Source organism: Biomphalaria glabrata, chromosome 4 (assembly GCF_947242115.1).
Source record: "Biomphalaria glabrata chromosome 4, xgBioGlab47.1, whole genome shotgun sequence".
NCBI classification, from domain to species: domain Eukaryota; kingdom Metazoa; phylum Mollusca; class Gastropoda; family Planorbidae; genus Biomphalaria; species Biomphalaria glabrata.
In genome coordinates this window covers 34,574,461-34,592,971 of record NC_074714.1, presented here as the reverse complement: position 1 = coordinate 34,592,971, position 18,511 = coordinate 34,574,461, and the positions used below count along the sequence as shown (strand labels likewise).

General features: G+C 36.8%; 1 protein-coding gene across 7 annotated transcripts in view; it reads left to right on the top strand.

Moving 5' to 3' along the window:
- The window catches only part of LOC106051885 (uncharacterized), a 43,455-nt gene that overhangs the window by 16,144 nt on the left and 8,800 nt on the right, over positions 1 to 18,511 (top strand). For all 7 annotated transcript variants that reach the window (XR_008777644.1, XM_056027311.1, XM_056027307.1 and 4 more), the window contains 5 exons: positions 44 to 242; positions 4,871 to 4,981; positions 8,809 to 8,938; positions 10,149 to 10,320; positions 16,870 to 17,066. Coding sequence is in view for 6 of the 7 variants with exons in the window: in XM_056027311.1 (XP_055883286.1) it covers positions 44 to 242; positions 4,871 to 4,981; positions 8,809 to 8,938; positions 10,149 to 10,320; positions 16,870 to 17,066 (809 nt within the window). In the remaining variant the exon portion in view is untranslated. The remainder of the gene's footprint in view (positions 1 to 43; positions 243 to 4,870; positions 4,982 to 8,808; positions 8,939 to 10,148; positions 10,321 to 16,869; positions 17,067 to 18,511) is intronic.

The window sequence follows — 18,511 nt, the reverse complement described above, 5'->3', positions numbered from 1 at the left end:
ATTTTTTTACTCTTACTCTTTGCATTAACGTTTACTTTCACAGATGCCTTGTTGCCAACTGCCCCTTTTTATACTACCCTGAGACAGAAAATACTACTTGTGTGAATCAAGACAAATTTAAGTCGTTGGAGAATACACCCGTACCAGATTCAGATAACATTGAGGAGATCTTTCTGAACTTTGCCTTCCCTGGACCTGAACCTGATGAGCAGCCGACATCAGTGAATGGAAGACATTTTGTGGTTGGTGAACACTATTTGGGTGCTTATAAACACACACAAAATGTTGGCATTAGTGGTATTGGAGTTCTACCTGACATCATAATAAGTCTTTTAAAGATCTTCATGTTATAACATAGTGGTTTATTATTTCAAAGACACTTTTCAACTAATTTTGTAGGAACTGTCATAAGGTATAGAGTTATTTCTTAATCTATAACACCGCAAACGTAAATTATAAAAAAAGTTCGCCTTACGATCTATAAAGCAGATGATATTAAGGTCATCTGCTACTTTTGCCAATGGTTAACTAGCAGGGTGCCATGTGGCCAGCGCAACGATCAACCGCCTTTACTTTCCACAACTAAAGCCAGGAACCTATTAGATATGGACTCAGGAGCGCCCAGAAAAAAATCCCAAAAAAATAAATCCCAGTCTTCACGACATTAGAACCCAGGACCCCAGGTTCGGAAGTCAACGGCCTAACCACTCAGCTACCGAGCCCTCATAAAAAAAACTAAAATTAATATTCTTTTGTCTTTTTTTAGTATAATTAAAAGTTTGTTTTTAAAAAGGATATTTTTAAACAGTATTTTTAAGATGGAATATATATCACTGATGAAGCAGACCCAAGGCTACTATCTCTCGACCACATTAACACACGGCTTGTAGTTTTTAAAAAAGAAAGAACCAACAACTAACATACAGTTCTGCAGATGGCCCACCGATACAACCGAGTTCATTTCAAGCCTGCCACTGGTCACGCCATGAATCGTGCATGCGACAAACGTTACAGCCATAAATAGTTGTTTATTTGCTTTATTGACGGCGTTTTTGGTTGGGGTCAAGCGCTAGTTCAGGTGATCACGCTAAAGTAACTACAGACGCTCGATAATATTGTAGTCCAGTGCGATCTAGCTTTTTCATTTTACAAAGCTTATATCAACTCACTCTGTCTATCAGTCTGGTCAAAAGTTTGTACACAATAGTTTTACCACACCCAATATCGAATCAAGCTATTTCTTCCACACCTAATCTCGGATCAAGCTGATATTTTGCACACTTATTTCTTTTACCAGACAAAACTAGAATCAATATAAAAATTAACCAAATTAGTTTAATAACTATTGGTAATTAATTATTTTGCGTGGTATCGAACAAGGGAAAGAAATTGTACTTGACTGATTTGGTGGTATCAGTTAAATTAGTCCCATTTATACTTTGCTTTAAAAATTGAAACCAAAACTAAATAACTACAAAACCTTTTTTTTTATAAGCACTACTCTGGTATAGTAGCTAGTGTGTTAGCTTGAGAAGGCTAGAACTCGAGTACACTTGCGGATCCAAAACTTTTGAGTGGGTGGCTGCGATATTTTTCCCAACCCTAACCATAACGCCCATGAAACCCCAACACTTTATATATATATTCCTACCGCCCCCCCTCCCCAGATATTCCAGTTGTTCGAATCCAGGTCGTTCAGCTTTTACATTTTTTGTATAAACGCATTTAAAAAGCGATCAAGGTCATATTCACACAGATAACCCCTTCTTTCTCCCCCTCCCTTTCCCGACTGGTCAAGACAAATGACAGGATCATTGTGTATTGAGAACGCTAAAAGCATGACATTACGCTAAACAAAATCAATATTTCTAATGGCATATATTTTTTGTATTGGTTAGTCTAGATTTAAAAATTTAATGACATGACTGATCCAAACTAATTGATACAATTACACTTAATATAAGCTTTGTTTTTTAAAAAGTATAAAAAAAAATTTCTTGATGAAATAGACATTGTGTGACATAGAAAATGAAGATAAAATGGAGCAAAGTGAATGGAAGAAAGGAAGATGAAAAGAAAAAACAGACAAACCGACCGAATACCAAGCAAATACAACTAATTAAGTAGAGAAACTTACCCAGTACCAACTGAATACAACTAATTAAGTAGAGAAACTTACCCAGTACCAACTGAATACAACTAATTAAGTAGAGAAACTTACCCAGTACCAACTGAATACAACTAATTAAATAGAGAAACTTACCCAGTACCAACTGAATACAACTAATTAAGTAGAGAAACTTACCCAGTACCAACTGAATACAACTAATTAAGTAGAGAAACTTACCCAGTACCAACTGAATACAACTAATTAAATAGAGAAACTTACCCAGTACCAACTGAATACAACTAATTAAGTAGAGAAACTTACCCAGTACCAACTGAATACAACTAATTAAGTAGAGAAACTTACCCAGTACCAACTGAATACAACTAATTAAGTAGAGAAACTTACCCAGTACCAACTGAATACAACTAATTAAGTAGAGAAACTTACCCAGTACCAACTGAATACAACTAATTAAGTAGAGAAACTTACCCAGTACCAACTGAATACAACTAATTAAGTAGAGAAACTTACCCAGTACCAACTGAATACAACTAATTAAGTAGAGAAACTTACCCAGTACCAACTGAATACAACTAATTAAGTAGAGAAACTTACCCAGTACCAACTGAATACAACTAATTAAGTAGAGAAACTTACCCAGTACCAACTGAATACAACTAATTAAATAGAGAAACTTACCCAGTACCAACTGAATACAACTAATTAAGTAGAGAAACTTACCCAGTACCAACTGAATACAACTAATTAAGTAGAGAAACTTACCCAGTACCAACTGAATACAACTAATTAAGTAGAGAAACTTACCCAGTACCAACTGAATACAACTAATTAAGTAGAGAAACTTACCCAGTACCAACTGAATACAACTAATTAAGTAGAGAAACTTACCCAGTACCAACTGAATACAACTAATTAAGTAGAGAAACTTACCCAGTACCAACTGAATACAACTAATTAAGTAGAGAAACTTACCCAGTACCAACTGAATACAACTAATTAAGTAGAGAAACTTACCCAGTACCAACTGAATACAACTAATTAAGTAGAGAAACTTACCCAGTACCAACTGAATACAACTAATTAAATAGAGAAACTTACCCAGTACCAACTGAATACAACTAATTAAGTAGAGAAACTTACCCAGTACCAACTGAATACAACTAATTAAGTAGAGAAACTTACCCAGTACCAACTGAATACAACTAATTAAGTAGAGAAACTTACCCAGTACCAACTGAATACAACTAATTAAGTAGAGAAACTTACCCAGTACCAACTGAATACAACTAATTAAGTAGAGAAACTTACCCAGTACCAACTGAATACAACTAATTAAATAGAGAAACTTACCCAGTACCAACTGAATACAACTAATTAAGTAGAGAAACTTACCCAGTACCAACTGAATACAACTAATTAAATAGAGAAACTTACCCAGTACCAACTGAATACAACTAATTAAGTAGAGAAACTTACCCAGTACCAACTGAATACAACTAATTAAGTAGAGAAACTTACCCAGTACCAACTGAATACAACTAATTAAGTAGAGAAACTTACCCAGTACCAACTGAATACAACTAATTAAGTAGAGAAACTTACCCAGTACCAACTGAATACAACTAATTAAGTAGAGAAACTTACCCAGTACCAACTGAATACAACTAATTAAATAGAGAAACTTACCCAGTACCAACTGAATACAACTAATTAAGTAGAGAAACTTACCCAGTACCAACTGAATACAACTAATTAAGTAGAGAAACTTACCCAGTACCAACTGAATACAACTAATTAAGTAGAGAAACTTACCCAGTACCAACTGAATACAACTAATTAAGTAGAGAAACTTACCCAGTACCAACTGAATACAACTAATTAAGTAGAGAAACTTACCCAGTACCAACTGAATACAACTAATTAAGTAGAGAAACTTACCCAGTACCAACTGAATACAACTAATTAAGTAGAGAAACTTACCCAGTACCAACTGAATACAACTAATTAAGTAGAGAAACTTACCCAGTACCAACTGAATACAACTAATTAAGTAGAGAAACTTACCCAGTACCAACTGAATACAACTAATTAAGTAGAGAAACTTACCCAGTACCAACTGAATACAACTAATTAAGTAGAGAAACCTACCCAGTACTAACAGAATACAACTAATTACGCATAGAAACCTACCCAGTACTAACCGAATACAACTAATTAAGTAGAGAAACTTACCCAGTACCAACTGAATACAACTAATTAAGTAGAGAAACTTACCCAGTACCAACTGAATACAACTAATTAAGTAGAGAAACTTACCCAGTACCAACTGAATACAACTAATTAAGATGAGAAACTTACCCAGTACCAACTGAATACAACTAATTAAGTAGAGAAACTTACCCAGTACCAACTGAATACAACTAATTAAGTAGAGAAACTTACCCAGTAGCAACTGAATACAACTAATTAAGTAGAGAAACTTACCCAGTACCAACTGAATACAACTAATTAAGTAGAGAAACCTACCCAGTACTAACAGAATACAACTAATTACGCATAGAAACCTACCCTGTACTAACCGAATACAACTAATTACGCAGAGAAACTTACCCAGTACCAACTGAATACAACTAATTACGCAGAGAAACTTACCCAGTACGTATTGATATTGTTCTTGTTCTTATTTTATGAATGTTTAGAAAACGCTAAAACCAATTCTCTCTAAACTATTCACTGTAGATGCCTCATGTGTCTGCCTTGACACAATGGAATGAAATCAACACATTTTGTAAACCAGATGAATGCGGGCAAGACAAAACATGTGAATGTACATATTCCATGGATCTCAAGGTTCGTTGTTGTATTAGTAGAACGTAATCCACGTTTTTCTACAGTTATATGTATTCTCTGTGTGTATGTATGAGCCACGTTCGTAGAATGCCAGTAGGTCGACTTCCACAGGACATCCTGTAAGGCGATCTAATAGAAGGCAGGAGAGCCGCTGGTCGCCCACTTTTACGTTATACGGATGTATGCAAACGCGACATGAAGCTCTTCAAAATCGACACTAGCAGCTGGGAAGAGGTGGCACTGGACAGATCCACACGGAGAGAGAGCATAAGGGAAGAGTCTTGGATTGCAGATGTCATACACAACAGAAGCAGAAAGAAGGGTGAAAATGCAACGGCGCCTGGTGATTATATATGCCCATCCTGCGATCGCAGCTGTGTATCAAGGATTGGCCTCTTTAGTCACAGAAGAAGTTGCAAAGGGAAAAGATCGTCTCTCGAGACGTAAAATGCCACAGATTTATGAGCTGACAGAGAAATGAAAGACATAGGCCTACTATGCAGCAAAAGAGGGAGGGGGTATGAATTGGTGTCCACACGAGGATATACCTGACTTAAATGAAAGGTATGTGGCATAGGCACTAGCGGATCCAGATCTTTGGACTGGGGGGGGGGGCTATTTTTTTCAAAACCCTAACCCTAACGCCCAGTAAACCCTAACCCTATGCATAAATGTGGATACAGCATATATAAATATGCGAATTAAAAAAAAAGTAGTGTTTCTCAACCTTCGGCGAACCCCCCCCCCAGTAATGCTGAGGCTTTTCTCTTGATAGCTTGGGGGTCTGGGCCCCAACGCCAAAAGCGTTTTCTTGCATTCTTCACTGCACAAACGCATTCTCGAGACATCTACAGTTTATTATTCACTAGTGAGGTTCGGGGCGAAGCCCCAACGCCAAAAGCATTTCCTTGCATTTTTCACTGCAGAAACGCATTCTCAAGACAAAAACAGCTCATTATTGATCAGTGGTGCTCGGGGCAACGCCCCGACGCCAAAAACGTTTCCTTGCATTCTTCACTGCAGAAACGCATTCTCCTGACATTTACAGTTTATTATTCATTAGTGGGGTTCGGGGCGAAGCCCCAACGCCAAAAGCCTTTCCTTGCATTTTTCACTGCAGAAACGAATTCTCCAGACAATAACAGCTCATTATTGATTAGTGGTGTTCTGGGCAAAGCTCCGACGCCAAAAGCGTTTTCTTGCATTCTTTACTGCAGAAATGCATTCTTCTGACATCTAGAGCTCATTATTCATCCTATTAAAAAAGGACCTTTTGAATAATGTTTTACTTGAAAAATATTCTAATATGAAATTATAGGCCCTTACTACATTGCAATAAAAACGGTTTAAAGATACCCCACATATTTAGATTAAGGCTTTGAGGATCGCCGCCAAAAAAAAAATTATTCGAAAAATACTATTATTAAACAAGGTTACAAAAGACAGTTTGTGTGGAAACACAAACTCAAAATCGGCCCCCGAAGTAAAATGTTTTACATAATTCGGATAATCCTTCAGAGTTGAAGATAGTTTACTTCCTAGTCCAAACCTCCCGCAGGACGACAGGGGATGGGAGCAGGCAGGGTTTGAACCTTCGATCGTCGATAAATCCAAACGACAGTCCAGCGCGCAAACCGCACGACCAGTGGTCCACCCACGCAGGCTTCAATATTTTCAGAAAGAACATCCGAATGAAATTATATGAAAGACAAATGAGAGATAAGAATGTAGAAAGAAGGTTAACAAATCTTGTGTAGTGCCCCAACCGTCCCGCAGGTCAAAGAATACGTGAAAGTGAATGTAAAGTTAGATGTGAACCTGGCCTAACTAGTTTGTGGTCTATAGGGCAGATGATGTAAAGTTCATCTGTTTTTGTGGCCTACGGTTAACGAGGGTGTCATGTAGCCAGCACAACGACCAACCGCCTTTGCTTTTCCCTAACTAATGTCAGGTACCCATTAGAGCTGGGTAGACTCAGAAGTTGAAAATCCCAGTCTTCACCAGGATTCGAACCCGGGACCCTCGGTTCGAACTAAATAAGTTAATTGTTTTGAAAAGGCTCAATCTCATATTCGAATCCTCAAAAAAAAAATAAAAAATTTCCGCTATTTAGAAAAAAATGTTCACGACAATGATGTTTATAAGATTACTATTCGTTTTAAATTAGGTCTAACATATAATGCATACTAATTAGCTTTTTCTTATAAAAAACTTCTTGCATAATTTATTTTAAAAATTAGAATTTTCGATTTCAGGAAAAAAAAAAGTAGCCGTTGCATCAGAACTTTGAATGGTCTAAAATTTTGTGAAGTCGGATTTTCAATATCTCTTCTAGTTTACGGGATCTAAACGGGACGGACGGACAGACGGACAGACGGACAGACATTTCGCACAAAACTAATAGCGTCTTTTCCCCTTTCGGGGGCCGCTAAAAAAGCTCATTTGTAAGTGATACATTTGTTTGTTATAGAACTATAATTCAAATCTCTAAGCAAAAAATTTCGGAAGTGGGAGGAGAAATTAAGTGGGCCAATTAGATTAATTTTTGTTTTGCATTTTTAGGGTTCATTTTTTTATTGTGAGCTATATTCCCAAATTTATTTAACTAGAAAAATATCCGATTAAGTAAAGGTTGGAAAAAGGCGACTAGCAAAAGAATATTGGGTTCAGAACTCATCTCAATCGTTACTCTTATACTGAAAAATTTCATATGAATTCAAAATTTTCCAAAGCAAAGTCTTTCTTTTAAAAAAATGTGATAAATTCATGTGAAATTACATAAACTCTAACGCCGTATTTGACTATTCTGTTTTAAAACGTCATGTTTTAATCTGAGAAGGGGTGGGGGCGTTAGAGTACAAACGATTAATTTTCGCTCCTTGTTATAATTTCATTGGCATTAAAGAATATATAAATTATATTAGTGACAGATTTTTATTTTTATTTTGTAATTTCTTAACTATAATATAAAAAGAAAAGGCATTGGTTTGTCCGATGGGCGGAAGGCGATTGCATGTATCGCCCCTTTCACCTGCTGTAACCCATTTTTATTTTATATTTACTAATGATAAACTTTGAGATTAGAGTGTGGGGCGATATAATGTAAAAATGAGTTCACTTATCAATACATAGCTTATATTATATAGATATTCAACTAATGTTGTTCACAAACTATGAGTTCTCCATGAAAATAGGACGCCGCCCCACTCAGAGGGCTAGAGTGGGGATGCAATCGCCCCGTCCCCTTACCCCACAAAATCGACCAAGATACCAGAAGGGGAGCGACATAATATAAAAATTATATTTCAATTCAACTAATTTTGATCATAAACTATAATTTCCCCTTAAAAGTAGGACCGCCCCCTCTCAAAGGGTTTAGGTGGGAAGGGCGGTAGAGGTATTCGTCACTCCCCTCTATCGGCCAACAGGGTAACGACATAATATAAAGATCGGCTGAAACATCAATAACAAGTTTTAATCATATAGACATTTAATTGATGCTGTTAAAAAGCTGTGATTTCTACAAATAAATTGGATCGCCCCCCCCCCACTCGAAAGTTCACGTGGGGGGGGGCGGAATGGATGCTATCGCCCCCTCACGACCCCTACCCCCCACCCCTGTATCCGCCAGTGAGCATAGGCTACCAACCAACTTCCTCCAGGGGACTCGGCTCTCCAACTATCTTCACGTCTGTCAATGTGCAGAAAGTGAGCTGTAAGTTGAATAAAGTGTGTGCAGTCCTTAGGTAGTTTATTGACCCCAGAAATAGTATTGTTACACTTACCAACTGCACTGCTTTTATAACTAATCTTTTGATTTTCGCTAGTATAACAAAGTCTACCAACTGATATTTCTGAACATGGGTAGAGGCAAAGGTTATGCTCATCCAGTACATCTCCACGGTCACTATTTCCACATTCTGAAGATTGGTTATCCACAGTATGATGATAGTACAGGTAAAGAATTAGTCATTTATAAAGAATTAGTTATATAGATCTTAATCGTTAAACATTTTTATAGTAGACGTCATAAAAAGACATTATAAAGGGAGTATAGGTTTTACACAAACTCGAAGACAACCTTAGCGGGTCAGGCGAATTTACTTATGACGTTTCACACAAACTCAAAGCTAGATATAGAAAATGTAGATGTATAAAATGTATAAATACAAAATGTAGATATATTCATATATTACAACTGAAGCCCTAATTTGTTCAAAGTGGTAAGAGGGCCGAAAATATTGGGCATTGGCTAAAAGTAATGTGAATACGCCAGTGAATGCCCATTATTTTCTTAATTTCTTGTATCAGATGGGCATTTCGCCAAATGAAATGAAACGGTCGCGGCCAAAGTCGGAAACAAAGGTCTTACGAATGTTATTATTTATTCGTGAAACATCTCGTATTTGAACTAGTAGTCCGATGGTGTCATGTTGTATCTAATGGTGTCATGTTGTATCTGGTGGTTTCATGTTGTATCTGATGGTTTCATATTGTATCTGATGGTTTCATGTTGTATCTGGTGGTTTCATTTTGTATCTGATGGTTTCATATTGTATCTGATGGTTTCATGTTGTATCTGATGGTGTCATGTTGTATCTGATGATGTCATGTTGTATCAGATGGTGTCATGTTGTATCTGATGGTGTCATGTTGTATGCGATGGTGTCATGTTGTATCTGATGGTTTCATATTGTAATCTTGCTTATACTCTCTGAATACACTGCAAGCAATTAAGACACTCTAACTCATTGTAACTAACAGCAACTAACTTAATTAATAAACTACAAGTCTGTATATAGATTCTTGGGGGAACAAACTCCGTTTCTCATTCAAATATAAGCAACCAGATGCTTTAACAGTAGGAGTCTAACAGATGCTATCAGCTTCTTTAATTAGTTCATCCAGTCAGTCAGTTTTGAATGGTATCCCCTAAAGGTCACTAAGGTCAGACAGTATACATACCTTTATGTCTGTCATCAATACTATTACAGTATTAGTCAGAGTAGCAAGGCCATTTGGCAAACTATCGCCCAAAGTACAAACTACACCGATCACTTTAAGTGTATTAAAAAGTCTTTGGTTGCAATAGATACAACATTTCTACTACATTTCTACAACATTTCTACAACATTTCTACAACATTTCTCTTTGTTCATCTACCTAGGGAAGATAATCCAAGACAATTTAGATATACAGTGCGATGGAGATCAGGACAGGGAGAAAAGTTTTTGTAATTCTGCTTCCTGGGCCAATCGTTCATGGGGAGGTAACAACATTCCCGGTCTTCAGTTGACATCTCCTACCATCAAAGACACTATAATAGTACAAACAGGAGGGTAAGTTCACTTAGCAAAAGATGTTAACTCTTTCTCTCCTAACTGACGATACCAGCGTTGATTCCACCAGAATGTGGTAAATAATTACGGAGAGAAAGAGTTAATTTAATTGGACTATTAAACTGCATTGGACAAGGACAGTAATCAGAAATAAAGAGATAAGAATGAGAGAGAGAGAGAGAGAGAGAGAGAGAGAGAGAGACAGAGACAGATACAAAGAGAAGTAGACTAGAAAGGACAGTAGAAGAATGTAGGGTGACCAGACGTCCGTCAAAAGGAGGCCATGTCCTTCTTTTTGGGTTCGTGCCCTCCGTCCTACCGTTATTAGCATAAAGTGTCCTACTGTCCGGCTTTTTTCACAGCTGTTTAAAAGCAAACAATCTAGCAATCGAATCAAATATTTATGCTATTCTGATTAAATATAAACACTGCCTTAGTTCACATACAAATACGAAAAGATGTTCACCGCGTGTTCCCTGTGTTGACTTGTACAATCTCTATGTAATGAGTGGCATGATAAATGCTTTTGATAATGACCAATAATACATAGCAACCAATCAAATTTTGTGTACTCTCTGTTGGCATGTGTGTGTGTTTAATAATTTGAATTTGTTTTCAATATATCGACTAGCGATAGTTATTTAAGAGGATACGTCAATTCTCAGATGAAATGAAAGTATTCATGTTTTGGTGATGGGTACACAGAGAATGAAGTGTGTTGTTTGTGATTTGTACTGATTTAGAACGTCATGCTCCCAACGATAAAACACCGAAACATGATAAGAAGATTTGCGTCTTCTGTTTTTCAAGTGAATCATTCTTTGAAATGCATGCTGCATCTTTAGCTTATCACACTGTCACGAATCATCAGTCTTATAAGTCGATGGAATGACCTGCTAGTCCAATGATGAAAATATTTCAAGATTCAGAAACTGATAAACACATAAACACATTGCATGTGCCAGAACAAAAACAGAGGGAAAGTTCTACAGGAGTTAATTGACATAAGTTGTTTTAGAGTCGATACACATGCAAGTAACCATGGTGCAGAGAAACTATTCCGAGTGGTAGTTTAGTACTTTGATTGTTAAGCTGGGGCCGGCCTCGCACGGGAAGGGGAACCCGTGCTTGACTCAACGGGGTCGTGTCCTGCGACATACCGGGTGTGAATACATGATCACTTCGGATAAGGTGGAACTTCAGACAGAGGGATTGGTGAAGAGCCGATTTCTTATCCTGGCCATGGATAAAAGCCTTTCCTTGGTCAAGAGGTCCACAATAGGGAACGGGACGTTCTCGGACCTTAAGGACATCTGACATCAGGTGCAAGACGAACACTGGCGGTTGGTAACACAGAACATGAAACTTCTGAAACCATATCTACATAACTTAAAGAAACTATTAAGAGAAACAATTTGTTGTGTTCGCAAGAGAGTGAGCGGACAATGCGACTGAACTTTGGAGGAATTAACAGGGAACAAGTCAAAGAATGTGTTTTTACAGTTGAAAACTGAGCTTAAGAAGCCGCTTGTTGGCGTCCAGCTCACATTCTTTCCAACTGTCTGCAACATGATGCAGAGTTGCTGCCAGTAGAACATGTGGGGCTAAGTGTATGAAATCATTTTTCTGTTTCTACTGTGCGTATGGAGGCTCTGAAAGACTTCTATTAATTTGTCATATTGAAGAAAATACTTTGTGAGGGGTTCCACGCAGCGCTAACAATGAACTACTGATTATTAAAGTCCTTTCTTCTGAAAAATATGATATGTAATACGGTTGCAATACAGCCTACCGTTTATGTTTCATCCAATAATTATGTCTAGTTTAGTTTGGTCTTTTTTGTCCTCATTTTTGTCCTCTTTTGGGCATGTAGATGTCTGGTAACCCTTGGAGAAAGAAAGGTTTAGACACAGATAGTATTAGCGTTAGAAATACCGACAGAGAGTGAGCGAGATAGACAGTCAGACAGAAACGGAAAGAGGGAAAGACAGACCAACAGAAAAGTTGAAATAACAAGATTACAAAGAGAGTTTGTGTTACACAAACTCAGAGGCGGCCCCCGTCGAAGTCGGATCCCTGTCGGATGTGCATATTTGCAAATAATATTGAAGAGGTGATTTAATTTTGATGGTCAAAAGTAATAATGTTTCAAAGATTCATTTGCCGTAAATTTAAATTAAATAAAAAATAGTAGATTAGTTTTAGTATATTATAACATTGCAATATTGATCAAAACGTTTGGAAATGAAAATCTACACTTTTTTTTTACACTTTAAATTTAGAAATTGAAATTCTACATCTTAATCTAGTCTATTTTAGTCTAAACTAGATCTAGAAATTCTAGATCTAGACTCTAAAATAATTTTAATTAGAATATGAATCCAGATCTAGATATACTGTAATAAAAATCTAGATCTAGTTTAAAAAATCTAGATTAGATCTAAATCAAGATATCATTCCTTTTTTAAACGCGAGTCACATAACGAGGCTTAATAAACATTACTATACCGAGTTCTTTTAGCATTTCATTTGAATAATTAATTCCATATAACGTCAGAGGGGAAAAAAACACTACGTCACACGGCCTAGCTAGACTAAAAATCGCCTTCATCAATACGAGCCATTTATCGAGTGTTCATAGACTTTGGTGCACCGAGTGCGTTCTTTAAGCATTTCATTTAAAGAGTTCATTCCATATGACATCAAAGGAAAAAAAACACTACGTCACACGGCCTAGCTAGAATAAAAATCGCCTTCATCATTACGAGCCATTTATCGAGTGTTCATAGACTTTGGTGCACCCAATGCGTTCTTTAAGCATTTCATTTAAAGAATTCATTCCATATGACATCAGAGGAAAAAAAAACACTACGTCACTCGGCCTAGCTAGAATAAAAATTGCCTTCATCATTACGAGCCATTTATCGAGTGTTCATAGACATTGGTGCACCGAGTGCGTTCTTTTAGCATTTCATTTAAAGAATTCATTCCATATGACGTCAAAGGAAAAAAAAACACTACGTCACACGGCCTAGTTAGACTAAAATATGTTTTCATCAATACGAGCAACTTTTCGAGGGTTAATAGACATTGGTGCACAGATTGCGTTCTTTTAGCATTATATTTAAAGAGTCAATTCATATGACGTCAAAGAAAAAAAAATTCCATTAGCTCACATTAGGCTAGTGCCGGTACCATAAAAAAATGTCTTTATTTACACGAGATATTTAACGAGGGTTCATAGACATTGATGCACTGAGTTCTAATAGAATTTATTTAAAGAGGATCAAAGCCGCATTGTTTTTTGCGTTTTGTCTGTCAGTCGGTCTGTCCGTCATCTTGATATAAAAAAACAACAACTAAAGGTTATTAAAAATTGATTAACCTTTATTTTACGTTTTAAAACATCGCAATAATTTTTAGATATGAACACAATTGAAAACATTTATATAATAGATTGTTCCGGATGTTTGTATAAATAGTAAAAGAAAAAGAGAATTTCAGATAAATGTAATACCGTTAATTAAATTTTTTGGATAGTCTCGTATAAAAATTAGATATACTACAGTCATGTGGAGAGATTTTCATACCTTACTTTGGTGTTTGGATTCTGTTTTTCTTAAAAATCGGAACATAATATTAACGATAATAAGATTTTTTAATGTTTTAGGTAGAAAGTTAAATGTACTGTAAGAGAGAAGTGAGTTAAAATATTTTTCATAAAAATCCGTAAAAAAATTATTTCGTAAATGAGAAGATTATTTGTTTATTAATTAGAAGAGGGAGTTCAAACAATTATTTGGCGTTAGTAGATTTTTAAATAAATTCGGAAATTTCTGGCGACGATTTGTAAGAAACAAAATCCGGAACATTCTTTATCGATTACAAAACTTCTATGTTATGTTTCAGCAAATAAATTAAATGTCTAAAAAGTAATTTTCAGTAATCAATTCTAGTAAATTACTTTTTTTTAAAGCCCTGAACAACCTATTGTCGATATTTTTAAAATTTGTTTAAATATGAAAATACGGAACAATTTGATATTGATAACCAAATTGTAGTGACGCATTGCCAAATAATATAAGTGTAATATTAGTAAATTATGCGATTTCAAACAATCATTAGGCATAATTCATGTTTTATAAAACAATATCCGGAACATTTTTACACTTAATGAAATATAAGTCAGTATAGAGATTTGGATTAGCATTAATATGCTATTTACATAAAAAAACGGAACAACATATTATTGATAATGTGTTTTTGCAACGTTTAAGCATGGAAATTGAATGTAATATAAGTTAGAAGAGCAAACAAACATTTGTTGGCGTTGATTAGTTTTGCAAAAAAAAATCCGGAACAATCAATTTTAGATACTTAAAACTATTGAGATGTTACGGGAGGAACATTAAAAGGTAAATTAGATTTTCAATAGCTTTTAGAGTTTTATTTTTTTTAATCTAATCGTGACGGACAGACCGACCAACAGACAAAACGCACAAAAATAATCTTCTTTTTTAAAAAAGTTTAAGGAATTGGTTTAGCACCAGATCATGTTGCGACGTTACGCTACTGCACGAAAATCGCTGCATAAAAAGTCCATTTAAAAAAAATGTGCGTGATATTTACATACAAAGTGCATTATTAGCCTTTATAAACAAACAGAAATGTTTTTTTTTAATTTTAGCAGCTAGTTGACCAGAAAAAACATCTTTAACTATTATTTATATTTGTTGTAAACATTTCCTGTACATTTTAAAAATATATTTGACTTAGTGATACTGAAAATACACAGAAATTGTCCATCTTTGTTAGCATATTGTAACATTGCCTCCCTTACATTTACGTACTTGCTTTAGAATTGGTGTATTTTTATGAAAAAATCGCTAGCATAATTAATTTTATAAATTAAACGGTTTGCTTTTAGAAAACCAGAAGTAGCCGTTGCACCTAAACTTTTCAAGCCGCATTTAATGATGAAATAATATTTTTCAGATCTCTTCTAGTTTTCGAGATCTGAGTGTGACAGACGAACAGACGCACAGACAGACAGACGGACAGACGGAAAGACAGACGGACAGACGGACATTTTGCACAAACCTAATAGCGGCTTTTTCCCCTTACGGGGGCCGCTAAAAAAAAAGAGCAAATAGAAGAGAAGAGAATAAAGATAAAGTGAGAGAGACAGACAGACAGAAACACAGAAAGAAAAGGGTTGAGTTAGAGAGGGATGGGACTAGTTAAATGATTTAAATAAAGAAATTTCAATCTATAGATTGAGAAAATATCGTGGAAAAATTAAGGCTGGCATGTGCTGCCAAAATGCGTTATTATATTAACTAGCCGACCCGCATACGCCGCTATTTAGTGACGGGTGAGCACTTCCTGAAAGACACAGTTGTTCAAATGAGCTGGTCTTGTGCAAGCGACTGTGAGTGAATGAAAAGAAGGAACTCTGAAGAGAGCAACATACAATCGTCCATGTCAGGAGCGACTGAGATACACACTGTTGCGGTATGCCTGGAGAGCGAGGGATGGCGCGGGTGCGGGAGGGAAGGGGCATGGTTGGGCGACGTAGAGAATTATATGTACAGAGAAGATTACTTGTTCTCCCCCCTCCCCCTCTTTTTTTCTAAGTCGCGAAAGTTACGTTGGGCAACTCTAGTCCGACTTACAGAAATAAAAGAGTTATCTTTAGGTTATGGTGGGAAGCGTGGTCGAGAGGCCAAGTGCGCTTGAACTTGGCTTGGCTTGGCTACCTAGAAGGGGGCTCGAGGTTCGACACCCGACTCGGGCAGAGTTGTGTTTACTGAGCGCCTAAAGGCAGCAAGGAAAACAAACTCCTAGATACCCCCTCCCTCCCACCGGTCCACAAATGAGATTGGACCAAAGCTCTGAGCATGCTATAAGCATGAAAGTAGCGCTATATAAAAGCTATAATAATAATAATAACATCGAGTGTTAGAGAGTCAGCATGCGTGCTGTCCTGCTTTATGTAGAGCAATGATGCGGGCCATTTTAATTTCTGACACTCGCGGGCCACTTGAACGAAAATGTACACAAAAAAAAAAACGAAATGAAATTTACCTGAATTTGAAACTATCGGATTAGAAACCCGAGGACATACATTAAGGAATTTTCTTGTCGCTTTTTGGTAAATATTTCAATCTCTAGGCGTAGTTTAACAATATTTTTATTCGCGGTTTTTTTTTCGATGGGGTTGTTTACACTTTGTGGGTGTCGACATTTCGGCGGGCCGGATGGAACCACGTCGCAGGCCGGATCTGGCCCGCGGGCCGTGTTTTGAGCATTACTGATGTAGGGAATTAGAGAATTGTATACACAGAGGGTTAGACCTGCCTATTTCAGCTTTGTTTGAAACATGCTTTAAATGTATATGAAAAGATATGAAAGCTTAATTAAAAGAATACTAAAAGTTTTCATTACTATTACATGAATTCAAACGTAATAACTCCATGATAATATATTGTTTTCCTTCTCGGTTTTAGTTTTTGCGATCTAAATTGACAAGAAATTTTATGATTTCAGATACGTGGTAGTTCGATTCAAGACCGATAACCCTGGCCTGTGGATATTACACTGTCACATAGAGTTACACAGTGCTGATGGCATGGCTTTATTGTTTAATGTAGCTAAAGAACTCTATCCTAAAGCTCCTGCTAATTTACCCAAATGTGGAGATTTTATTTACACTGCTCCAGTGCAAGGGACTACAAGTAGAGGAGGTAGAGATGGTATAAACATTAGATCGTTAAAATAATGATAATTGATTTATTAAGACCATACACAAATGAAACTACCACATTTAAAACAAAGAGGAGAATAAAGGGGAGAGAAGCCAAAGTTTTTGTTAATAGAGATCCTGGAGTAGACAAATGTACAAGTCACAGTTTGTTCATTTTAAAATAGGACTATTTAAATCATTGACCTACTGATGGGATCACGTGCTACAAGTTTAGACTTTGGTGTGCATTGACTTATTCCAAATGAAGCTTATGTCATTGGGTTTGTTTGTTTCTATCTGCCAGCCACTGTTCTCTTGTCTTCTTTCATTTGTGCGCAGTTTTCACAGCGCGACGCCCTGATGCTCATATGCACCCGTATATTAGGTAGCAAAGTCAATGTTGTAGGCTTTCAGAGAAGCTTTGAGGGCGTCCCTGAAGCGCTTTCTTGGTCCACCTAGTGATCGCTCCCCTTTCTTCAATCGACCATAACGTTTTTTTTTAGGAATGGGTGAGTCTTCCATTATGTACACCTGGCCCGCCTATCGCAGCTAAGACTGCATCAAGATTTTGTGGATGTTTTTCAGGCCCACTCTTGGAAGGATTTCAGTACCTAGTCTTATTTTCTTTAACATTCAGTATTTTTCTGAGACAGATCATGCAAAAGTGGTTCAGTTTACAGCAATGTGGGAAGATAATTACATCGATAGACCCCCAGCTTAGTACTTGTGGTAATACCTCGTCTATTCCATACATTTTTAGATAGTCTGCCATTGGATGCACTGTCGATGTTTCCGTTTCGGGAGAGTGTGCTGCCAAGGGAGGCGAATCTGTCCACTGCAACTATTTCGTGTCCATTTATCTTAATGCTTGGATTCCACTAGACTTTCCCTGGAGCTGACAAGTAGAAGACTTTCCCTGGAGCTGACAAGTAGAAGACTTTCCCTGGAGCTGACAAGTAGAAGACTTTAGTCTTTGTGTATGTGTGTGTGTTTATAGTGAGGCACTCAGACCGAAGTCTGAACATGCACTTGACGATGCACTGAAGATCTATTTCGGAGCAGGCAGTCGTCAGCAAATAGCAGGTCCCTGTTTCTTGCTGATTTTTGTTTTTGATTTCGTTTTGAGCCGCCTCGGCTTGAATAGGTCACCATCAAATCTATCCGTGACTTTCTCTATCTATGAATGAATCTGTCAGCATGGCGGAGAACATACTACTGAATAGTTTGAGTGCTAGGACACAACGCTGTTTTACCCCATTTTTTAAATGTATTGACAAGGATTGCATTGGCGTAGTGTTGGGATCATATGCTACATGCATAGACTAAGCTTACATCTTAAACTTGATTACTACGCCTTAGCAGCACACAAGGTGACCAGAACATGACGGAGCGTAGGATAAAACTAAGTCCTTAGTCATTAGACTCTGATACGATTATTGATAACAC